The following is a 26,286-nucleotide window of genomic DNA, read 5'->3' as shown; positions in this document are numbered from 1 at the left end:
CACATTATTCTGAATGCACACTTTTCTAAACGTAACCCCATTCTCCATGTGAAATCCTTATTTCCTGACATGGATTCTCAACTCCAGACAGTGGGTCTCACTATCACCACATATTTAACATTTCATCAAAATCTTATGTTCATGGTGCCCCGTAATCTTTCTCTGCTTGATCTTTAAGGATCAGTTTTCTGTTCATCCACAATATCTTTTCCATAGGGAGTTCCATTGTTTGTTGACGTTTTCCTTTCACATACTTCTCTGTCACTTAGAGTTGGTGGCTCTTTATTTTGTTATTTGCTTCTATATGTTAATACTTAAGTTACTCATATTTTTATATTATTTTTCTCATCATGAAAAGGAGGGTAACCATTTCCTATAAATTCCTTCTTGACTCCATAATAGTGACTCTCTTTAAGTTATTTTCAAATGAGTAAGATGTTCGTCTTCAAACAATGCTAAAATAGCTTAACGGAAAACAAAAATGTGGATGAACAACAAAATCCAAGACTATTTTACGACTATCCTTAATTTATTTCAAAAATATTTTCTTTACTCTTTAGAAACACCGAGTTCTTAGAATAACTGTAATTTTATTTCCCTATAATCCTAAAGAATTTAATTACAGATATAACTTATTAACGTATTGTTGAAGAAGTAAGGCATAGTGTTGACTATGCTTTATCATCTACTGAGTAAACTCACTGTGTTTTCTCCTTTTTTAAAAAAAATAACAGAACAAGTTTACAGTATGGAATTATGTGCTTAAAAAGGTTGAATTATGACAGAAAAGAACTAGAAAGAAGACGAGAAGCAAGCCAACATGAAATAAAAGGTACTATGTCTTTCTTTCATATCAAATCATAAGTCTTTCTTTGGGGGGATTTTTAGTTTTCATTTTTATGAACATAAAATGTTGTATGCATTACAACTGTCATTAAATAACATTAATATTCGACTAGAAGTATCATTATTTATTTTTCATAACTTTTCTTATTAAAACTCAGAAAGGGATATCATCACTATATAAGATAGATATCCCATTGGGGGCATATTCTTGATTTTCTGAATTGAGGTCTATTCCTCTGAACCTATTAATTATACATTCTGTTTATCCTACAGATGCCTCCACATAGATATTTTTGTCAAACTTTTAATAGAACCTTCTCATTATGATTCAGAGAAACATGGTATATAATTTATTTATAGCAGCTCATCTTTGACTTGTATCATTTGATTTTATTTCAGTGCCCAGAGATTTTATTTCTGTAAGACATAAAAATTATATAGGAATTTTTATATAGAAGTTACAGAGGGATTTTTCCCATATGAGACTAGTTCATTAATAATTATAACTAGAAATGATTTCAGAAAGATTACTGGCTGCTGCAACTAATATTTGTATGAAAATATTTGATTTGAATTATAAGAAAAGACATTCCCTGTAACAGACTTATTAGAAAAGTACTGTATTTAGTAATTGACCTTTAAACATTGAGATATACCTTAATATACAGAGGAAAGAACTGTTTAAAAAGAACAACATGTTAGGTCTTACACTTGTTAGAGACCACTTTATCATTGTTGTTGAAGGAAAATTTAATGATCTGATGTAAGATATAAGTTATCTATAGGACTTTTGGTGGGGGGGAATCATGTCCTTTTATGTCTATTTTTAATGGAAAAAAGGCTCAAAGTTATCGAAAAAAATTTTGAGTGTAAGCAAAATGAACTCCCTATAAGTTATTATTTGTTTGCTATTTCCTGGGAGTTTATATTTAGAAGCATTTCATTGAATTCAGTAAGTGTTTGTAATTAATTGTTCAAAGTTAGGCATGAGTTTGTTGTTATTTTCACTGCCTTTAGGTCTTACTTTAGATATGAAAACAGTATGTATCACATGTTATCCATCTTCCCCATATTGAAGTTTAGCACTATTTTATTCTTTAAGATGTTAGACTTCTGTAGTTTTCATTTGTGATAAGCATTGTCAGAAATTACTTTTACCTTTGGCAGTTCTTGGACAGTACATTAGTTATGGTAGAATGAGTCTGAATGCCTGTGAAGGAGATTGATTAAAAATATTTCTCTATAAATGGTTCATTGGAGACTAGACAGACACAATGGATTTCTTGCAACACTTCATTTGACTCATTGCTTAGGAGCAAGAAAGTGTTTTTCCATTATCAAAATTGAGTTGTTTGATTTCACTTTGTTTTGGGGACCCAGGAAATTGCAAGCTATCTTTAGACCACTGCTGTTCAGCTGAATTGAAATTTGGGGATTAATTGGCCAAGAAAGACCCCAAAAGGAAGTCTGTGCTTAACCTAACAAGAGATGTTGTAGCACACAAATAGATTTTACCATGGGATATGCCTTTCTGGTTTTCTTTTTGAAGTACTTTTTTCCAATTAGATTTTATTATGCTTGGTTTCACCATGGAATGCTTCAGATATAGATGTTTTTGGCACTACATCAAATATTATATTAGTACTTGGCAATTGTAAGCATAACTCTGAGAAAAACTGCCATGATTCACCATGATTATACACAGGCAACTCCATGTGTGATGTAGCTGTGAGTGAGATCATAAAAATAGCCCATTTCCTATGACTGATCTGATGACATTTACAGGAATAACTCTTGACTGTGACTAGGGGTCTCTGTTATTATCTGAAGTATTAATTAACCTTGACCTTAATAAACAGCTTTCTGCAGTGAAGAGACCATGTGCATGTCAAGGATATACAAGCATTTAATTTGTTGCTAGGAAACCGTCAACATTGATCTCTAGCCATTTATTGTTTAGGTCAAGAGAATCCTTACAAAGCTTTAAAGTCAGAGCATAAGTTTTGCTTCAAAACAGATTTATAGAATGGGATCTAATTTACAAAATGAAAAAAAAAAAACTATGATGTTCTGAAGAAGAGAATTTGGGATTAGTATATTATTTACCTTCAGCCTGTAAATAAATGGATTATTTTATATTTATTATTTCATAAACAGCTACAGGTGTCAATGGAATTTTTGATAGACATATATTTATAGAAATATGGTAACTATATATGTCATAGACTAACAAAACATAAACCCAGCTCTAGAAAAGAACGCTTTCTATTTACAAATTTGTTTAGCATAAAGAGAACTCAACATTTTTGTTAAACTATTGTGCCATTAGTAAAAATAATTACAGAACTGTTACTGCCAACCATACATACCTAACCAACTTTTGAAGTACTGTGTGGTATAATCAGTAGATAGAACTACAATAACTGATTAAATGTAATTAAAATATAATACCACCAACTTACATGCTGTTTTCTGAGGTCTAACACCTCAATGGAAAATGTTAATGAACACAGAGGAACACATATACTTTAGAACTGACCCAGGGAGACCCAGTGAATATATATAATATAAAATGTCCTTAGATAGTAAAGATTATTATTGAAGTCCGTTGCTTTGCTGAAGACATGGGGAAAGAAAGAGCTAGAATTCTGAGACAATAAAAATCCTACTTCCTGAAGAAATTCATTCTGCCTGGGCTGGAGCAAGATATAGTAAAGTGATTCTAAAAAGTGGGCATTTTGAGTCTTTCCTCACATGTTTCTCATTAAACCAAATCCAAGAGAATCTTTAGGGCCTTTGTTTTGAAATAAGATTGTTCAAGCCACAATAGACTTAAGTAGAGGTATGTGAAGTAGATATGCCTTCCAGATTCGTATGCAAATACTTTACCATCACCGTGGATTGGCAGAGACAAAAAGAATACAAACTAATCTGAGGAGTTTCTACTTCTGACTATAAATGGAATACGTTCAATCAGATCAATCTTCAACCATGAACGAGTAGAAAAACTAGGTCAATCAATAAACAGATGTTTGAAGGCAGCAGAAAGCAACTGAGACACCCAAGCCTTGTGAGGCCATGATCTTGAGAAAAAGAGAAATGTGTTGACAGGTAAGCCTGTAGCACTGGGTGTTTTAAATTGTGAGAGTGGGTATTTATTTAGCAATATCTGCTAACATTAAATGTATGCATATAACATAACGTAGCTATATATTCACAATATACAACAAAATACAAATAAGAGTGTTCAAAGTAGCACTATTCTTAACCCACAGTAGAATCCATGTTTCCATCAATAGTAGAGTGGATCCATTGTGGCATAGTCATACAATGGAATATTAAATAGCAATGAAAATAACCATAGCATGGGTGAATCCTATATTGAGTGAAAGATGCAAACACAAAAATACATGTTGCATGATTTCATTTATAAAAAGCTAAGAAATCAGACAAATCTAATCTGTGGTGAGAACAGTCAGAATATTGGTTATCACTGGAGTGAGGATAGTGACTGAGAAAGGAATTGAAGGCCTGGTGCTGAGGTATCACTTTACTGCTTTAATATTATACAAGAAATCCTAAATTTGTTATTAATTAATGTATTAGGACAAATTAGTATAATGTTTTTGAAATTAATGTATAAATACTCCCCCCCAACATACACATTAAGAAGAAAATAATAAATATTAAGATTTTTGCAGATAATTCGGGAAATAAGCAGTTGAATATTTCCCAAAGTATTCTTTATTCTTTTTGTGGATAAGGTATAAATTTCATTTGGAAATAAGAAAAAAAAAGTAAGGAAGGAAAACTCACTTTCACTGTACTAGTAAACTATGGGCTTCATTTCCCTTTCTACAGGATTGAGAAAAAACTTTTCTTTTTTCCTCATTTCCCCTAAGTTCTTAAAAGTTCTTTCTTTTCAATGAAACATTCTGGTACTTCTATTTTGATGTATTTCTGTCACTCATAATGAAAGGAAATGAGGAAAAAATGATAAAACTTTTGTTTTGATACTTTAGATACTTTGATATGTTTTGGTCCAAATAAAGGTGTACCTAATATTTTTCTCTAAAGGTTTTAGTTTTAGAAAATAAAATTCAAAGTATATTGTACCTCAGTAAAATACTGCTTTTCAACCTAAAAGGAAAAAAAGAAACTGTGACTTGAGAGTCATTGATTTTTGGATTAATATGTAATTGAGAAATAGTGGGTTGACAAAATAGCAGGGTAAGTATTAAGCTATTCAATGTCTGTTCTATCTTATCCTGACTTATTGCTTCAGATGAAAAAAGAGTTTGAAAGATGGTAACGATAACCCTATATGCAAGACAGAATAAGAGACACAGATGCATAGAACAGTCTTATGGACTCTGAGGGAGAAGGTGAGGGTGGGACGTTCTGGGAGAATAGCGTCGAAACATGTATATTATCATATATGAAACAGAACACCATTCCAGGCTCAATGCATGAGACAAATGCTCAGGGCTGGGGCAATGGGATGACCCAGAGGGATGGGATGGGGAGGGAGGTGGGAGGGGGGTTCAGGAAGGGGAACACATGTAAACCCATGGCTGATTCATGTCAATGTATGGCAAAAACCACTACAATATTGTAAAGTAATTAGCCCCCAACTAAAATAAATAAATTTATTAAAAAAAAAAAGAAAAAAGAGTTTCTTCTAGTCTATAAGTAATAATTAGGTAGTAGTTTGAAAACCACTCTGATGAAGAACCATATTAAATCCTCATCTTGCTCTCTTGACAGAAGAGCTGTATATCAACACAGATAAGAAATGTCCCCAATTCAGTAAATTCAGTCACTCAGTTGTGTCCGACTCTGCAAACTGCTGGACTGCAGCACGCCAGGCTTCCCTGTCCATCAATCAACTCCCAGAGCTTACTCAAACTCTTGTCCATCAAGTCAGTGATGCCATCCAACCATCTCATCCTCTGTTGTCCCCTTCTCCTCCTGCCAGCATCAGGGTCTTTTCTAGTGAGTCAGTTTTTCACATTAGGTGGCCAAAGTATTGGAGCTTCAGCTTTAGCATCAGTCCTTCCAATGAATATTCAGGACTGATTTCCTTTAGGATGGACTGGATCTCCTTGCAGTCCAAGGGACTCTCAAGAGTCTTCTCCAACACCACACTTCAAAAGCATCAATTCTTCAGTGCTCAGCTTTCTTTATAGTCCAACTCTCACATCCATACATGACTATTGGAAAAACCATAGCTTTGACTAGATGGACCTTTGTTGGTAAAGTAATGTCTCTGCTTTTTAATATGCTGTCTAGGTTGGTCACAGTTTTTCCTCCAAGGCGCAAGTGTCTTTTAATTTCATGGCTGCAGTCACCATCTGCAGTGATTTTGGAGCCCCCAAAAATAAAGTCTGTCACTGTTTCCATTGTTTCCCCATCTACTTGCCATGAAGTGATGGGACCAGATGCCATTAAGCCAACTTTTTCACTCTCCTCTTCCACTTTCATTAAAAGGCTCTTTAGTTAGTTCTTCTTCACTTTCTGCCATAAGTGTGATGTCATCTGCTTATCTGAGGTTATTGATATTTCTCCCAGTAATATTTCTCCAGCTTGTGCTTCATCCAGCCCAGCATTTTGCATGATGTACTCTGCATGATAGTTAAATAAGTAGAGTGACAATATGCAGCCTTGATGTACTTCTTTCCTTATTTGTAACCAGTCTGTTGTTCCAGGTCCAGTTCTGTTACTTCTTGACCTGCATACAGATTTTTCAAGAGGCAGATCAGGTGATCTGGTATTCCCATCTCTTTAAGAATTTTCCACAGTTTGTTGTGATCCACACAGTCAAAGGCTTTGGTATAGTCAATAAAGCAGATATTTTTCTGGAACTTTCTTGCTTTTTTGATGATCCAGTGGATGTTAGCAATTTGATCTCTTGTTCCTCTGCATTTTCTAAATCCAGCTTGAACATCTGGAAGTTCACGTACTGTTGAAGTCTGACTTGGAGAATTTTGAGCATTACTTTGCTAGTGTGTGAGATGAGTGCCACTGTGCAGTAGTTTGAGCATTCTTTGGCATTGCCTTTCTTTGGGATTGGAATGAAAACTGGCCTTTTCCAGTCCTATGGCCAATGCTGAGTTTTCCAAATTTGCTGGCATATTGAGTGCAGCACTTTCACAGCATCATCTTTTAGGATTTGAAATAGCTCAACTAGAATTCCATCACCTCCACTAGCTTTGTTCATAGTGATGTTTCCTAAGGCCCACTTGACTTTGCATTCCAGGATGTTTGGCTCTAGGTGAGTGATCACACCATTGTGGTTACCTGGGTCATGAAGATATTTTTTGTATAGTTCTTCTGTGTATTCTTGCCACCTCTTCTTAACAATGAGTGTAGCAGTGCATGCATGGGATCTTTTGAAGGAGGTCACCATTATCTTCATTACCTCCAGCATAGTTTGGCCTCAGGTCAAACATCAGGGAGGGAACACAGCCCTCCCTGCCCATCAACAGAAAATTGGATTAAAGATTTCCTGAGCATCAGAATAAGACCCAGTTCCCCCCTCAGTCAGTCTCTCCCATCAAGAAGCTTCTATAAGCCTCTTATCCTTCTCCATCAGAGGACAGACAGAATGAAAACCACAATCACAGAACTCTAACCAAACTCATCACATGGACCACAGCCTTGTCTAACTCAATGAAACTATGAGCCATGCCATGTAGGGCCACCCAAGATGGACGGGTCATGGTGGAGAGTTCTGACAAAACATGGTCCACTGGAGAAGGGCATGGCAAACCACTTCAGTATTCTTGCCTTGAGAACCCCATGAATAGTACGAAAAGACAAAAAGATAGGACACTGAAAGATGAACTCCCCAGGTCAGTAGGTACCCAGTATGCTGCTGGATATCAGTGAAGAAATAACTCCAGAAAGAACGAAGAGACAGAGCCCAAGCAAAAACAACACCCAGTTGTGGACGTAACTGTTGATGGAAGTAAAATCTGATGCTATAAAGAACAACGTTACATAGGAACCTGGAATGTTAGGTCCACGAATCAAGGTAAATTGGAAGTGGTCAAACTCGTGTTTGACCATCTCCTAATGGCAAGAGTGAACATCGACATTTTTGGAATCAGTGAACTAAAATGGACTGGAATGGGCGAATTTAGCTCAGATGACCAAGAAATGTCCCCATCTGGTGGTAAAAGCACTGAACTTCACACAGACCCCTAGAGCTCAAGAATGAAAACAAGAAATTGTTTGAGACATTTTGTTCCATGTGATGGAAATGCTCTCATTTCAGTGATAACAAGGACTCTTAACATGACAAAATTTTTCTAGGCTAAAAGTACAGTGATTAGAACAGTAAATGCATGTAACACAAGGGTGCCAGGTGCATTAATAAGTAGATAAAGAAGTTAGTATAAATGCTGATCTGGCCAGATGCCCATGGCTCATTTCAGTTAGCAATTTTTTATTTATTATGCAAAATACCAAACCCTAAAATATTGCACCTCTTTTCCTAGATGTGTTGGTGTGGAGCAATGATCGTGTTATTCGCTGGATACAAGCAATTGGACTTCGAGAATACGCAAATAATATTCTTGAAAGTGGTGTGCATGGCTCACTTATAGCCCTGGATGAGAACTTTGACTACAGCAGTTTAGCTTTATTACTACAGATTCCAACACAGAACACCCAGGCAAGCCCCTCTGTGCTGTAGTTGTGCTGTGACCTAGCTTATATAAGTGAAAGTGAATATCGCTCCTTCATGTCCACCTCTTTGTGACCCCATGGAGTACAGTCCGTGGAGTTCTCCAGGCCAGAATACTGGAGTGGGTAGCCGTAGGGATCGAACCCAAGTCTCCCACATTGCAGGCGGATTCTTTACCAGCTGAGCCACTACGGAAGCTGTATGTAAGGACAAAGTAAACTTTTAGGAAAAAAACAAAAATAGTTGGCTGTGTATTCATGATTCTTAATGGGAGTTAGCTCAACCTTTGAAATATGTCACTGGGGCTTTAATTTTAAGCTACTGGATTTCAAGCCAAAACAAAATCATAGAATGAAGCGGAAGGGGATTTAGAAGCTATGTGGTCCACCCTCCCACCTGAATGCCAGATTCCCCCAAGCAATGTCCCTGACAGATGGCCTTTAGTCTCTGCCTCTCTGTGGGGCAGTCATTTCTATTCACGTCTGAATTATACAGACAAGCGGCTTTGCTTTCTGCCATTGATTCCCAAGTCTGGGTAATTATTTGAATCATGGGAGCTCTTTAAAAATTTAAAAGAAAATCTGCAATCTACATCACAGGCCTAAGAAATCAGATATCAAGAGAGAGGGCACAGAAATCTTAATTATCTAGTTTCCCCAAATGATGATCCTTGGTCATATTTGAGAACTATCTGCATAGATTTGATAAAAATACAGCAGTCTAACTTTACTTTCCAATTCATTTTTTATATATTTCCAAGTTTACATCAAGTATTCAATTAGAAAAAGTAATAAGTGAGGTCAAACCCCTTTACCTCAGATGTTTATGTGAGGCTATATGTCTGCTGTCCACAGACTAAAGAAAATTGCCCTTCCTGGTGTTTATAGTTAAAATTTACAGTGGCTTATATATATGGAGGACAAAAAAGTAAGACCCTTGTAAATAAAACAGGGTATTAGAATATTTTCTGAGGTAAATATAATCACTATGATTTTTCAAATAAAATGTAACTTCAGTGATGGTAACTGTAATTGGATGTCAACAGGCAAGGCAGATTCTCGAAAGGGAATACAATAACCTCCTGGCTCTGGGAACCGAACGGCGCCTGGATGAAGTAAGTCCTTGTCTGTCATTCAAAAGGGGCCTTAGTGCAAGCAAAATGGCTTTCAAGGACCACTGCTCAAATTAACCAGATGCTTGTATAGATGGAATCTAGAATTTCCTCCACTTAGATATTTGTTATTCATTTGATTTGGAAAAGAACTTCATGAATTCAGAAGTATCATATCAGCAGTTAGATACAGTAAGAAATAATCCAGAATCAGCCATTTCTCATGAGTTGTAACAGCAAAATACTGGTGAGCAACATTTTTAAAATTATAAGTAATGTTAACACTAGTCCTGATAAATTCAGCTTTTTAATAAGGAACGTGCTTATTTCTAAATACCAGTTTATCTTCACAAGAAATTTTAGGATATTTAAAGAAACAGAAAACTTGCTTTCAATAAATGGGAAGCTTTACTTTATTTTAGATATTATTATTGTGTTTTCCTTAAAAACATAAGTGTAACATTTTAACAGTCATAGGAATTGAAAGCTATATTGAATATGAGAATCTCTATGCATAGTATATGCATGTTTCAATGATTTGAAAATAGTAAACAGGTAAGTAGCCTACTGAGATGAAGGAATACAAGGGACTTTATCACACTCTGTGCACTGATGAACTGTGGATTTTAATAGTCCTTTTGAGGTTTTCAAGCATCTTTCTGGAAGAAATGGGGAGGAAAATCTGAGTATGAGGTGGAAAATACAGAGATGCATAATTATGTGTTGCAAAATGCAGGTGTTTCTTGGCTGTAAAGAAAAGCTGATTACAATAGTTTTGTGAGTGAACCCAGCAATTCTTAAAATGACACAGTAACACCACATTCAGATGGGCAGGGAACATGATCTTGGTTTTATAAAACTCAGGCTGTCCTTTGTGGAGGAGGTTAGAGATAGATAGGTTCTACGGTCTGAACCTCAGCCAGCTTCCTAAAATTCTTACTCCTGTCTAGCTAGGATAATATTTATTATTTTAAAAAACCAATTGATATTTAACTGACTTTGATTCTATAATTTGTGGATAATCTTTTCAATCCTTATTCTTTTTAAAAAAGATTTATTTAAGTATAGCTAACCTACAATGTTGTGGTTTCTGGTGTGATTTAGTTCTATATCTATTCTTTTCATATTATTTTCCATTATGGTTTATTATAGGATATTGTATATAGTTTCCTGTGCTATATAGTAGAACATTGCTGCTTATATATTTTGTACAAAATAGTTTGTATCTGCTTTTAATCTTTATTCTTAATTGTTGAAACAAAAAGATAGTCTACATAAACCCATATATACTTTTAAATACAATTATCCTTACTTAAAAGTTAGAAAAGGAATTTTAATAAAAATTGTTAAAGATCTGTCATATTGTTAGATTCTAAAACACAGACTGACCTGAAGTAGAGGTCTAGACAGAGGCACACATCTACGTGGGTTCTAGTGTTGCTTCTTGAAAATAATGGACAAGCTGAAAAGCCTAAATGGAACATGACTATCTGCCTTTAAAATATCCTGCCTTTCTTTCTTATTATTAAGAGCAGCGCATAACTTTATCATTCAAACCCTCTTGTCTCTTGTTTTAGTGTTTTGTTTGTTGCTGTGCTTGATTTTGGTTTTGTTCTTTGAATGTGAACAAAAATATCTAAACAACTTAGCTACAGCCAGAACAGACTTGTTTCTGAGAGAAGCTGATTATTCATATCCCACTGAAATAATCTCATGGGCTTCTATGGACGCCACTGAGAGCATATCCTGAGTTGAGATTTGAGAGTGTATCTTTTAATATCCTCTCATGGAAACCTTTTCCTGTGATGATGTCGTTTGTTGTTCTCATTAACTTTCTGTTACATGTTTCTAAGCACACAGTTTTATGTACCTGGACTAGTTTACTTGTTTTCATTACATCAAATTATAACTCTGTACTGGCAGAGTGAGGACAAGAATTTCAGGCGTGGGTCGACCTGGAGAAGGCAGTTTCCTCCCCGTGAAGTACATGGAATCAGCATGATGCCCGGGTCCTCAGAAACACTGCCGGCTGGATTCAGGTTAACTACAACGTCTGGGCAGTCGAGGAAAATGACAACGGATGGTACAGTAGTTTTGCATTTGTGCTTATAAAGTAAAACGCTTGTTTAGCAAATGCTATCATTCTCTGATCTTGCACAGCTTTCTGAAATTGACTCTTTCCTTAAGTTGGTTTGCTTTGCTTGAAGTTTGCTTTGCTGTCATCAGACTATTCTCTTTTGTAAATTGCTAATGCATGAACTCACAGCACTTTATTCACATTTAAAAAATAATTTAAAATTAAATCCTAAAAAGGACAATTTTGGCTAATGTCCACATCTAGGAAGAAAAACATCTGCATGATTTGTGTTTCTTTACTCTTCTATTCACCAAGTAAATAATTTGTTCAGAGTTTGGATTTGGACTAACTGTCCTTAATAAATGGAAATTAACTCCACTGTTGCCCTACATGCTTGAATATTACAAAGTTTTATACTTCATCTTAAAAACTTGGACTCATCAGATATTTTCATCTCTGACCGAGGCAGGAGGCCTTAAATAAACAAGCACAACCATGAGAAGAGAATTAAACAAACACAAAACCGACAGTAATTTCCCAATTAGTATTTCCTTCTGTGGACATTAGACTTGTGTTATATATTTCACAAAGGAAACCAGCCATCCTGGAGGAGAGAGACAACCCTGAAATTGTAGTCACAAAGTTTTGTCTGTTTGGTAGGCACTGAACAAAAGAGTCCCACTCTCTTTTACTGAGAAAATCACCCATAAATCATTATTTCTTTTCAAGGTGATAGTTATCATGGCCCTTAAAATTAGTTCTAGTATAAGCCATGAGTTTTGATTTCATTTCATCTAACTTGTTACCATTATGGAATACAGTATCAAAATTCATGAGGAAGTTAATATGATTAAAATGAGTGTAGAAGCTTTTCAATATCAGAGGGGAAGAAAATCCATCATACTGAATTCTCCAAGAGCAGTCTTTGCTTCAAAAACAGGAGCACCCAAGGGAACAGTTCCTATTAACAGACTTCATCTTAGGAGGAATACACAACCTGAAAACTCAATTGAATCACACTGGAATACATTTTTACTAGTAGCTTGGTCTCAAGAAAAGGAATATGAGTGGCTTCTGTCTGAGAGAAAGAAGACTTATTAATATTTCCAGATCCCTTTATGCAGGGAAAGTAAACCTTTCTCATCTGAAATTTTGTACTCCGTCACCTGAGTCCCTCTAAAGCCCTTTTCTCCGTTTGCAGTTGCTTCATCAAGACTGCAGAGGTTAGACAACTCCACTGTTCGCACATACTCATGTTGACAAGCCACTCAAAGGAGGCAGCACTGACTTGCTGTGAGTAGTTTTCGTTGGCTGACAAAAAACAAACCGCCAAAAAAAAAAAAAAAGGAACCTACAGAGACTAGTAAATATACACACGATACTCTTTGGTAAAGCCTAGCAGTACAGAAGTGAAAAAACCCCTTTGAATTTCTAGAGAGTACAAAGGCCTCTTCATAATGTAACTCTTAATCTAGGATTTTCTATCACTGTCTGTCTGCTATGGTTTAAAGCCTCTCTATTGGAGGCCTGTCACTATCTTATTTCACATCAGTGCATTGCTACCACCCTGGCTTCTACTTTTTAGGAGCATTTTATATTGATGCACATAGCATTTTATTGGTGAGAGTTTGGGATTTACAGAATAAGACACTATTAAGTGAGTACTTTATATAGGGGAAGCTGAAATAGGCAAACAGTATTCTAGTAGGTATCCAGAGTCAAAATAGTAGCAGAGACAGGCAAATGACTTGGAGGTGATTTCATATTAAAAAACAAAAATATAACTGAGAAAATTGAACTTCTGGTATGTTGTTTTTCAGCAATATGATTTATGTTTGTTGAAATACGTAGGAATTTTAAGTATCTCAGATGTACAGCAGAAGAACAAAGTGAAATAACTTTTTAACAATGGTGGACAGAATAGAAAACCATGCTGTATAATCATTAAGATATAAGGTATTTGTACTTGGAGAAATACTAGTTGATGGAACCTACTTCCAAAGTGTTGTTAAAGAACAGTCTTAGTAAAACTAAGTTTTCCTAGACTATAAATGTCAACGACCTTTTTTAGTCTACAACTCTACTTTACTAAAAGAGTCTACCATGGACAATGGATCAATATTTTGGAAAAATATGTTTTAGGGCAATATTTAGAAACAAATGTGTGCACAGGGATGGGGAGAGGAACAGCTCATCTTGTGCTGTTTATTCATTGCCTTGAACTAAAAGCTCCATGCAGTTTACTGATGGTCTTTGGGGCCTAATGTAGGAGCTGGTACACTGCCTTATTTGGGTCACTATTTGAAGCTGCTGATGATAAAACAAAAGCTTTCAGATAAGAGATTTAATTTCAGAATGTAAAACCCTAACATTAAAAATTTAATTACAGTATACAATTAATAATTTGGCTAAATGAGAGGTTTTCCAAAATACCATTTATAATAGTTTCTACACATAATATAATAATTTACCAGGAACTGAATATATCACTAATTTACAAATGACTATTTAATATACTGAGTACTGCTTGCTTCTTAGCTCTTAACTGATGGGTAAAATTACTCTTTAACTATTTGCAATCTGTATTTTGTGCATGGCATTCTAGTTCATAATTCCTAGCTTTTACCATTAAATGGGATAAATGTATTTATTTCCAGTAAATTAACCTGGGACAACCAATTTCTATTTTGAGGAACTATTAGCATTTTTGTCATTAACGTGATTCAGAACATATTGGGTTGGTCAAAAAGTTCATTCTGATTTTTCCATAAGATCTTATGTATATATATGTATGTCTGCATGCACTCAGTCACGTCCAACTCTTTGTGGTTCCATAGACTGTAAACTTCCAGGCTCCTCTGTCCATGGTATTTTCCAGGCAAGGATACTGGAGCGGGCTGTCATTTTCCCCTACTCCAGGGGAATTTTCGTGACCCAGGGATCAACCCCATGTCTCTTCTGTCTCCTGCATTGGCAGGAGTGTTCCTTACCACTAGTGCCACCTAGGAAGCCCCCATAAAACCTTATGGCTGGAAAAACCTGAATGAACTTTTTGGCCAATCCAATGTTAATATTTTTCCTGTGTTGGGATAGTAATTGTGATCTTTTCCTTATTATGACTGGAAAGAATCTGTAATGACACATCACTGACCCAGATTCTTTATGTTACTGACTATCACTATGTTTTTGTCACTATTAAACAACGGTATCTTTTGAAGAGCATATAGAAGTTAGAATACAGATCTATTCCATGGAATAGGTCAGCCCAGTGTATTAATGAGCAAGTTGTACATTTTTCAAAAAGGTCTGCTGACATTTTCCCCGAATACCTTTGTTTGTATTACTGCCATACTTTCCATGAAGTTGAGCAAATCTTATTTTTGAAGCTTGCCTGCACAAAATTAGAGAAGAGCAAATATTAATTACATACAGCTATTGGCTAGCCCCAAGATAATACCCTACTTATTATCTCTTAGGACAAAAGTGGGCAAGATGCATGGAAGTGCACCAAGAATAGCAGAGGGAGATTTTCCAGTCTGGGATCTTTCAGTAAACTAATGTTGTCCATTACACATTTTAGATGTCGTCTTTTCAGTCTACTCTACCTAAAGTGCACTACCATCTAAGAAGACAAGCAGTGAAAACCTTTGTGAAGACTGAATTCTAAGGAAATAACCACAAGTAATGGTTCATTAACTGAAAATGTGATTTTGGGGGGAGTCAGATATTAAGTTTGATTAGTTTACTACAATTGTAAGAAAATGCTTAAGTCATTTGAATAATAAGCATCATCCACATCATAAATTCTGTACAACAGATGCTTTTATGAAATGGAGCCACTTGTTTTTTCATGTTTTATTGTAATATACTAGGCCTTTATGTATTACTGTGTATGTATTTCTTTTTAAATGTGTAAGTCTTATGTAAATGGATATAAATATGATTTTTTAAAAAATAAAATATATGGTTCATGGAGTCTTGAGTGCAAACATTTGACAATTCCAAGTACTGTTTGTATTTTACCATTCCACCATTTTTACAGTTTTGAATTGTAACAGTCAAATCGGTATGTTTCCTGGAAGCATGCTTCATGCTTCCACATGGTTCTCCTTCAAGTCTGTCAATCCTTAAAGCTGAAAACCTGCCTCTGATCATGTAAAAAAGAATGATTTAACCTGGAATTGGAGCCAAAAATAGACCTTTAAAGGCAATCAGGGATGTCCTATATCTTTAGAAATAGCACTGTGATGGCTCGATCTCCTTTTCAATACAAAACAAAGCCAAACTGTTTACAAGAGTCAAAGCAATTATTTAAAAAAAAATGTATAAAGAAAAAACATTATCTTCTCTTGTTACCTATGGACCAAGGAAAAAAAAAACTTCTTTACTAAGAACCACATGTTCATCCAAATATCCTGAACCGCCAGCCAGCAGCAGAAGTGTCCAGTGACTACCAACCACTGCAGAGTCTGAGGTCATCTCCACTGGAAGAAAACAAAACTCCCCAGAAACCCTTCCTTTTTGTCAATGTAACAGGGCATTAGCCAGGCTCATATCTAATGTTATAAGCTTTTAGCCCAGAAGGCCTTGTTGGGACTTCCCTGAAGTCAGTCTTATCAGAGGAAATAACTGAAAGACAGAATGATTAACATATATAGTGTATAAAAGTATAGAAGAGTAATCTCTTCCCTGTGGCTTTATTTGGTGGTGTTAACTGTTGTTTATTCTTTGTTTATATGGGAGATTTCAAAGTAAAATCGATTTAATAATATCATTTATCTAACTGCTGATTTTCTGCTGCTTGATCTTATTAAGAGCAAGACCTGTCATTAGTAATTCTTTTTTTTGTATTTAATTTGCTATGTTTGCACGTACATTACATTTGTTTGGATGTCGATTTTTGTTTAAAAGACTCAGTCAAAAGGTAATGGTAACAGAAAACCTCTCCATTGTCAATAAAAAAAAATACTTCCAGTTCTCTGTTTAAGCTTTGTTTTCTAGTCACATATAAAGATTTACTCAAACTATAATGAAAATCATTCTTTTTAGTGATTCTAAATCTAATATTTATCTACAAAAGTGAGGCTGCCACAAGAGGGTGCACTAAACTTGGTTATGAAAGTGATTTTAAATTTTCTAAAAATGCTGCTTTATTAGAAACAATGGGAAAGAGTTTTTTAAGTTCATCTGAATATGGGGATCTTGATTTACAGAAATGAAATTAATATAGAAATTATGCTATCATAATAACAAACTAGGTTTGTATCTACTGTTATGCATGACTTAATTGTGTAATAGTTTTTCCCCTTTAGAGATCACCCAGCAAGACATATTAATCAGTTAGAATAGACTCTAACATACAGAGATATAAAAGATCCATTTACTTACCTCAAAACCCATAAAATATTCTTCAGTGTATAAGATCATTTGTGTCAGATTCTAACCCAATTAATTGATTAAGCTTAGAACCTTGGTTTTCTTGCTTTTAACCACCATCATCATGAATTTTTATATTTTTAATAACCAGAGCTTTTACAAATATAATTTCCTATAAATAAAACTGCTTCTTAAATGTAAAACAGTTATCATTTATATATACTTAGTACATTTTAAAAAGCAAACTAGCTTCATTCATTGGCAAACACTTTTCTAGATTTTAAAATATTTACATTTTAATTTTTCTAATACCTTATAGTAAAAAAATTCTATGAAATGACAAAAGAAGATCATACAGAATTTATTTCAGCAAATTACATTTTTTAGTAACATTATTAGTGTTATTTTTAAAGACACGTTTAATTCAAAATATTTTAAATACTATTGAGTGAAAGTACCTTATAGTCAGTATTAAGATAGAAAATTCCTTTTTTTCCTTCAAAAATTTAAGCAATCTGATGACTTGACTGTATCTTTCTTGCCCCACATTCAGTCTTGTGAGAATAATAGTACTTTACCTGACCCTGCAAAGGAGATCAATTTCCTCAACCAGATACAAGAAAACATTACTTGCCCGAACTCGTGCATTGTTTTCCAATCCCACTCAACGGGAAAATAACTCAAGCCTGCTTGCTGAAGTGTCTTCTCCAGGAAAAATGTGCAAGAGGATCAAAGACAATCTTTACACAATTCTTGGATCTGCCTGAGCTTATACCTCACAAATGAACTGCTAAAGAATGTGCCATTTCAAATGAACTGAATTTTATATGAAAAATAAGGCAATACATCTTAATGCTAAGACATAACAAACTGTATTATTTGTTAAGATTACAGTTGTGATAATAGATAAAATGTACCGAAGAGAAGAGACAGTTTAAGGAACCTAACAGCTTCAAATTATAAATTGAATATCTATATAATCAGTTTAACTCAGGCTACTAAAATAAAGGGAACAATTAGATGAATATATTTTTTCAGGTGTAACAATCAAAAAGTCAATTTTAGCAAATAACAGTTTACTTTGAGAAGCAATTTGTTTTACAAAATTTTCCAAAAAATCCTAACATTTTCAGAATGCCTTCATACAATTTGTAAGCAATTTTTATGGAACAAACAAGTAAATAAGCACATCTATTATCTTTTATATTTCTTCATATGTTACCAGACTTTTATGTTAGGACAATTGCTCTTAAAATAACGTTACTGATAGACTGAAAAATTGAGGAATACTTTGAGAACTGTCAAAGACTCAATAGCTATGGCTTTTTTTTTTTTAGTTTGAATGTTTTCTTTAATAACTGATACCATGTAGAACCCTAAGTAAACCAAATATTTAATTATCTGTATATACTCTGGTTAATTGGCACAAAGACTCATTTCTAGTTATTTTTTAATGCTCAGTAATCTTACAAAAGTTTAAATAGAAAGATGTGCTTTGGATGTGACAACTTTTTTTCAGTGAGTTATTTTAAAATTAGAGATTTCACATAAAATCTGGAATTTTGGTTTCTCTTAAAACTCCTCCTGGTCTTTAGCATATGTAAAATGTAAAAAATTTTACATTTCTTCCTTAAGAGCTTTCCTTGACAGTTTACCCATTTCTATATCATTCCCTTTTTTCCAAAAGAAGTTGAGATCATTACAAAGTACAGTCAACTCTGAACCTGAAGAGTAAGAGGGGCTGCAAAGAGGCCTCATCTGCATGACAAAGAGATTGGATTAACCAACCTCTCTACTGTCTACCAGGCCTGTGATCTCCCTTGACTAAGCGACACAGGACTGAAGAGAGCTGTACCTTTGTACCCAGCGTTCCCTCAGGATGTGTGAGGAGACAAATTCTCCTACCTAGAAATCACGTCTCAATGATTATCTGAAACTTCCCATTTCACCCATTTCATTTAAAATAACCATGCCTGTGGGCATCTCAAGAATATACAAAGATATTCAGAACTTCTAAAGAAAATAATAACTGTTTTCTGACTTCAACTTGAGTTTTAGGTCTTGGATCAAAGCTGCAGAGTCCTAATTTCAGGACGTGGCTCGATATTAGTGTCATTTTTTTGGTGGGGGGTGGGGGTTACAATTTATAAAAACTATACATTAGATATATTTTTCTTAGATGGAAGTTCTGGAAAATCTATATAATGAGCATGGTACAGGCAACTGGGAACAGTGCTAATTGGGCTAATCAAACAGAAGGCACAGATCTTATTAGTCTTCAAGTACATTTTTTTCAGACTAAGCCCTACAATTTACGTTTCAGTTTGCATATTATTTCTATTTCAATATTTATTTCTGGGAAGTAATTCTAAAAACTTACTCCAATTAGAAAAGTGACTCAAAAAAGAAGAAAAGAAGTCACGGTGCCTGCTTCAGCATGTCTTCTATGTGCCCGAAAATTCCAGGATCTTCAATTGTAGGAGACACCTGGAAAGATTAGAGTCCAATGAAGGTGCTTTCATGAACCCCTTCCACTCGGTATACAATTAAGCAATTCAATGCAATTTTGTATTCCCTATTATCATATACATATGGAAAGGTTCAAAAATGGCAACTTGAACTTCATATTTTAAAATGGCTTCCCTAGTGCTTTAGACAGTAAAGAATCTTCCTGCAAAGAAGGAGACCTGGGTTCGATACCTGGGTCAGGAAGATCCCCTGAAGAAGGGAATGGTAACCCACTCCAGTATTTTTACCTGGAGAATCCCATGGACACAAGAGCCTGGTGGGCTACAGTCCATGCATTAGCAAAGAGTTGACATGACTGAGCGATTAACATTTTAACAGTAAAATAAATGGTTCAGTTAGCCAAACTATCAGTCCTAGATGCACTGTGCTTAGTGTCTGAGTCAGGTCTGTTGTCAGTCCTAAATGGTACTTTCTTTTATCGACCTTTCAATGAGCCTCCATAGAAAGATTTTTTTTTTTTGCTTTGCCCATACAACCCCTCTTTATTGTTATATCACTTTTTACAAGATTTTTATGATTAAAAATATGTATATCTATGCATATATAATGTGCACACAAATTAAAATAATGCATATGCTTGAACCAGCTTAAATACCCTAAAATAATTTTCACTCAAAGCAGGAAAGATAATGAGCATATATATCAAATTAGAACTGCTAAAATATCTATAGCCAGTCTCAAGTGTTTGCTTTCTCACTAACAGTTGCTATTGACTGCAATGAAGCAAAATTTATCCTTAATTTAATAAGACTGTGTTTCCACAAGTTTGTTTGAAATTAACTGACATATTCACTAATATTTTATTAAATAATAAAAATATTTAAAATATTTTTATTATTTAAAAAATAAAAATTTTTTAAATTAAAAAAATAAAATATTTCACATACTGGTTCTTATAATCAAAGAATATGATCTTAATGTGTTTCCTCCAAAACCTGATTCCTACAGAGAGAATGGCTATGCAATCTCCTCATCATTGAAAAAAAAGTACTATTATGTATTTTTTAGGAATATAATTCATGATTGAGAACCATTTAAAGAGTTTTGTTGACACCAAAGAAATGGGGGAAAACATTTCAGAACCAAGCACTAAACATCCTTGATAATTTACCTTATATGGCTTGCCATTGACCAGGGCAGACAGAGCTGAGCGGGGAATTTTGCCAGATCTGGTTTTGGGTAACTGTTTAACAAACACCGCTTTCCGAAAGGCAGCCACAGGGCCAATGCTCTGTCTAACGTGTTTCACAATTTCTTCTAAAACCTGTTCCTCTGTTGTATTTATACCTAGGGAGAAAGTTCAGATGGTAAGCTCTGAATTAACCTTAATCATTCAGGGCCCAGTCAGGGAGGAAAAGGACAGCTTACCTTTTTTCAATACGCAGAGGGCTAATGGGATATGACCTTTCAAAGAGTCTTCCTTCCCAACAACAGCGCAGTCAGCCACAATGCCAAGGGAAAGGATAGACTGTAATTTAAAAAAGCATTCATTTAGATATGTATACACATATATATGCAGTATATATAATTTCAATTGGGGAAAAAAGTACATGTCTGGGAACTTAAAAACCCAGAGCTGCCTCTGTGAAAATGGCTAGCAATTCACTATTCATATCTTTATGACTGAGGTGGATGGTTAAGATCCCCAGGTAGACACTCACTAAAGACTGGCAGTAATTAAAACAAACTGCTTAGCCTGGAAAGTAAGGGTAATAAACATCTCAGTTGTTTATTAATGAAGTCAAGGAAACTATGCAATGGATACCACTTGGGGACAAATTGTAATGGGCCTTGGAAAATAGATGGCCTCGTGGTGATTTGACTTTAGTGCTGGCTACCAGAAGAACCCCAAATCATGAATAAACAGTGATTTTATTTCTCTTCTTGAGTGCCCACCTATCCATAAAGGATTTTCCAGAAGTGGGGAAAGAAGTTGGACAGAAAGTAAAGCCCTGACATCAGATAATCACCATTGTTGAGCACCCATTTTCATATTGTTCACCCTAAGCTCTAGAAAATGGGCTTCCTTGATGGCTCAGACTGTAAAGAATCTGCCTGCAGTGCGGGAGACCTGGGTTAGATCCCTGGGTTGCAAAGATCCCCTGGAGGAGGGCATGGCAATCCACTCCAGTATTCTTGCCTGAAGAATTCCCATGGACAGAGGAGCCTGGCAGGCTACAGTCCATGGGGTATCAAACAGTTGGACACGACTGAGAGACTAAACACAGCATGGCACGAGCTCTAAATGCCTTAAAGAGCAAAGCAATTTCTATCTGGAATCATGAGAACCCACAGAATAGAGAAACCACCTGAAATACAGCAGCTCAGGATTAAAAAAAAAATTCTGCTGTGATGGGACTTTTAAAAATGAATGTTCAAAAATTTCTTTTCCATGAGATTAGTATACATTTCTTACAATTTCTCCCCTGTCGGAAGTGACTAGTGCCCATCTAAGGCTGAGTTTTCAAGGAAGGCTTTCCCACACTCACTACTTTTATAGGGCTTCTCTCCTAGATGAGTTGTGTGATATACATTTCAGTGACTCCAAACCCTTAATGGCTGGAGAAAACAGTAAGCAAACTTGTAACCAAGAGCTAGTGTGGCAGTCCCCATTCTTTCTCCAGCAAACATTTATGAATACCTCCTAACCTACAACCTCTTATATTGCAGTAGGCTCAGTGGTAAGCAAAAATAGGCTAGGTACTGTCTTAATGGTACTTGCAGTTTAGAAAGGAAGGCTTCCCAGGTGGCGCTAGTGGTAAAGAACCCCCCATACCAATGCAGAAGAAGGAGGAAAACTGGGTTCAATCCCTGGGTCAGGAAGATCCCCTGGAGAAGGGAATGGCAACCCACTCCAGTACTCTTGCCTGGAGAATCCCATGGACAGAGGGCCTGGGGGCTACAGCCCACGGCATCACAAAGAGTTGGACAAGACCAAGCAACTGAGCAGGCAGAGAGTGATTAGACCAAGAAGAAGAAAGGGCCAAAGCCCAAGGGAAGGGCTGGGCATGTACCATTCAAATGTAAAGGAAACCAGTGTGGCTGGAAGTTCAGTTCAGTTCAGCTGCTCAGTCATGTCCAACTCTTTGGACTGCAGCACACCAGGCCTCCCTGTCCATCACCAACTCCAGGAGTTTATTCAAACTAATGTCCACTGAGTCAGTGATGTCATCCAACCATCTCATCCTCTGTTGTCCCTTTCTCCTCCTGCCTTCAATATTTCCCAGCATCAGGGTCTTTTCAAATGAGTCAGTTCTTTGCATCAGGTGGCCAAAGTAATGGAGTTTCAACTTCAGCATCAGTCCTTCCAATCAATATTCAGGACTGATTTCCTTTAGGATGGACTGGTTGAATCTCCTTGCAGTCCATGGGACTCTCAAGAGTTTCATCCAACACCACAGTTCAAACGCATCAATTCTTCAGTGCTCAGCTATCTGTATAGTCCAACTCTCACATCCATACATGACTACTGGAAAAACCAAGCCTTTGACTAGATAGACCTTTGCTGTCAAAGTAATGTCTCTGCTTTTTAATATGCTCTCTAGGTTGGTCACAGTTTTTCTTCCAAGGAGCAAGCATCTTTTAATTTCACGGCTGCAATCACCATCTGCAGTGATTTTGGAGCCCCCAAAAATAAAGTCTCTCACTGTTTCCATTGTTTCCCCACCTATTTGCCATGAAGTGATGAGACTGGATGCCATGATCTTAGTTTTCTGAATGTTGACTTTTAAGCCAACATTTTCACTCTCCTCTTTGACTTTCATCAAGAGTCTCTTTAGTTCTTCTTCACTTTCTGCCACAAGGGTGGTGTCATCTGCATAGCTGAGGTTATTGGTACTTCTCCCAGCAATCTTGATTCCAGCTTGTGCTTCATCCAGCCTAGCGTTTCTCATGATGTACTCTGCAAATAAGTTAAATAAGCAGGGTGACAATATACAGCCTTGACGTACTCCTTTCCCTTTTTGGAACCAGTCTGTTGTTCCATGTCCAGTTCTAACTGTTGTTTCTTGACCTGCATACAAATTTCTCAAGAGGCAGGTCAGGTGGTCTGGTATTCCCATCTTTTTAAGAATATTCCACAGTTTGTTGTGATCCACACAGTCAAAGGCTTTGGCATAGTCAGTAAAGCAGATGTTTTTCTGGAATTCTCTTGCTTTTTCAATGATCCAACGGATGTTGGCAATTTGATCTCTGGAAAGCCTAGAGCAAATGTGAGAATGGTGCAAGAGGAAATGAAGCTACCAAGGCAGAAAAAGGGCTGTGCCTGTGAAGGATTTTTTTAATTTAGTATCATTGTCTGTGTTCATTCACCTCTGACTCTTTGCAACCCCTGGGACTGTAGCCCTCCAGGCTCCTCTGTCCATGGGATTGTCCTGGCAAGAACACTGAGTGGGTTGCCATACCCTCCTCCAGGGGATCTTCCTGACCTAGGGATCAAACCCCTGTATCCTGAGTCTCCTGAATTGCAGGTGGATTCTTTCCCAAGCCACTGTGGTTTCCCTTTAATAGCATTGGAAGGTGGTAAAGCACTTTCAGGAGGTAAGGAGGCTATACAAGATCAGAATGGGTTTTTTTAAGACTTTATTTTTTTTCAGAATAGGTTTAGATTCATAGCAAAACTGAGCAGAAAGTCCTGAGTTCCCATGTATCTCCTGTCCCATTTACACAGAACCTCCACATCATCAAAATCCCTCACCAGAGCAGAGCAGTCATTACAGTGGGGGAGCCACCACGAACACCACTATCACCCCACTCCAGAGCTGACATCAGACTTGGTGTACACTTTATGGGTTTTATGCCACATAGCCATGACTACAGTATTCTACTGAGTACATTCACTGCCCTAAAAATCCCCTGTGTTCCGCCTCTTCACCCCTCACTTCTAAATCATTCCTGGCAACCACTGATCTTTTTTACTGTCTCCAAAGTTCTTATCCAGAACATTAATATATTTGGAACTGTACAATATGTAGCCTTTACCGATTGGCTTCTTTCACTTCAGCATGGATTCTGAAAAACATAGACTTACTTTGGTTTCATTGTGAAGAATAAACAAAGGGTTGTTGACTGTGGGTGCCATAGTTTACACAGAGAACACCCTAGAAAGGCTATAAGAGTAGACTGAGGTCATAGGAGGGGGTATACAAAGATCCAGAGTTTTCTTAGAGGTAAAATGGACAAAATTTGATGATAAATGGGATATGAAGCAAGAAGTCAAAGGGGTTAAAGATGATTCTGTGGTTTTTGGCTTGAATAGCTGGTGTCATTTTCTAAGCCAGAAAATGCTAGTGGAGGGCTAAGCTTGGGAAGAAAAATCATGTATTAAGTCTTGGAAATATTCCATTTGAAGTACTTTTAAAGATATCCAAGTTGAGGCAGTTGGATCTGAAGAGAGTCTTTACCTTAAAATGTGTATTTGAATGCAATTAATGATCATGAAAGCTATGGACATGGATGAGATTATCTGGGGACAAAGCAGGGAGAAAAAAGGGCAAAAGCCATAAAGAACTCTGATATCTAATAACAGTATGAAAAAGGAAAAGCTGATAAACTCAACTAAAAAGTTACATTCAGAGAGGGAAGAGAAGAACTAACAAAATTTGACATGCCACTAAAAATCCCTAACTTTTCACAGAAAAAAGTTAAAAATTGTTCCAAGCCGAAAATGAGCTTTCTCTTCTCCAAACTTCTAGAAGCCTTGGTACAAACGCAGTGGACTGTCACACACTGCCCCTAAATAAGCATGCAAAACAGCATTTCCCATATCCTATCATTAGCATCAGTCTTGAGGTATTCAGCTGTGAGGCTTGCCATCCATATAGTTTTTGACTCCTACAGTGCTCTCGATAGTATGAGTTAAATAAATGATTTTTATACTATTGTTTTATTAACTTCATTGCTGAGGTAAATGTGTCCACACCCTCTCCTTCAATTGGTACAGACTCAAAATGTTCTGCAAAACACACTATGCAGATGATAGAATACCACCTTCTCTCGCTGCTTCAGCATGAACTCTCAAAATGTTTCCAACAGCTTTCCCATTTGTTAAGGTCTTATTTACTTTTCAGTCCATATGTTAAGAGTAGAGATACTCTTACTGTGAGATTTTACTGTGAGAGTTTTGTTTAGGCAGTTGGTATTGACAGTCGCCAATCATGGAAGACAATACCCTCTTGACAGCAGGGAGGACACAGACTTGCTAGGTTCAATCCTTTCATTCCAATTTAACACTCCCTTTATGGATAGAGAAAAATAATTTAACCTAGCTAACTAGAGTTTTAATTGTCAAAAACTCATTTACTGAAGTGTTCACTAGTGCTTCTATACCTGAGTTTTTAAAGTTTTAGTTTAAATCACTGTTTAAAAAATCATACATCCAGATATTTTGTCACCTAACCAGTATGACTGTGATTCTAACTGAATTGAACAAAAACTTCTAATGTGCTATTATTTCACCTTGTTATTTTAATTTCCATCCTCAGTTGCAATGTTTTTAGAATAGGATGGGAAAATGCTGATTGGTTTTTCTATAAGGGCAGAGAGTATATTAAAATCAGAAGTAATATATAACACAATTGTAGTATCAAAGCGTCCCATTTTTGCAGACTGAAGACAAATTCTTAAAAATATGTGAAAAACATGTCGTTTTCCAGAAAT

General features: G+C 36.0%; 2 protein-coding genes across 10 annotated transcripts in view; one reads left to right on the top strand and one right to left on the bottom strand.

The window, feature by feature from the left end:
- Positions 1-15,475, top strand: part of PPFIA2 (PPFI scaffold protein A2) — a 509,952-nt gene extending 494,477 nt beyond the window's left edge. Inside the window, exons 29-34 of the mRNA XM_081594854.1 lie at positions 735-832; positions 8,349-8,524; positions 9,582-9,650; positions 11,571-11,730; positions 12,926-13,017; positions 15,305-15,475. Coding sequence (XP_081450980.1) covers positions 735-832; positions 8,349-8,524; positions 9,582-9,650; positions 11,571-11,730; positions 12,926-12,984 — 562 coding nt within the window. The 3' untranslated portion in view covers positions 12,985-13,017; positions 15,305-15,475. The remainder of the gene's footprint in view (positions 1-734; positions 833-8,348; positions 8,525-9,581; positions 9,651-11,570; positions 11,731-12,925; positions 13,018-15,304) is intronic.
- Positions 1-26,286, bottom strand: part of ACSS3 (acyl-CoA synthetase short chain family member 3) — a 249,175-nt gene that overhangs the window by 55,556 nt on the left and 167,333 nt on the right. For 3 of the 9 annotated variants that reach the window (XR_014083314.1, XR_014083316.1, XR_014083315.1), the window contains 4 exons: positions 20,998-21,097; positions 20,741-20,916; positions 19,481-19,587; positions 15,054-15,115 (listed from right to left, as the gene is read on the bottom strand). Coding sequence is in view for 6 of the 9 variants with exons in the window: in XM_081594857.1 (XP_081450983.1) it covers positions 19,519-19,587; positions 20,741-20,916; positions 20,998-21,097 (345 nt within the window). In the remaining 3 variants the exon portion in view is untranslated. Of the gene's footprint in view, positions 1-14,948; positions 15,116-18,423; positions 19,588-20,740; positions 20,917-20,997; positions 21,098-26,286 lie in introns of those variants that run through there. The other 6 variants (XM_081594855.1, XM_081594859.1, XM_081594860.1 and 3 more) reach the window with 3 other exon arrangements.

This window comes from Giraffa tippelskirchi, chromosome 4, assembly GCF_054371585.1.
Source record: "Giraffa tippelskirchi isolate mGirTip1 chromosome 4, T2T-mGirTip1v1.2.pri, whole genome shotgun sequence".
Classification (NCBI taxonomy): domain Eukaryota; kingdom Metazoa; phylum Chordata; class Mammalia; order Artiodactyla; family Giraffidae; genus Giraffa; species Giraffa tippelskirchi.
The sequence above is the reverse complement of the archived record's forward strand: the minus strand, read 5'-3'. Positions and strand labels throughout refer to the sequence as shown.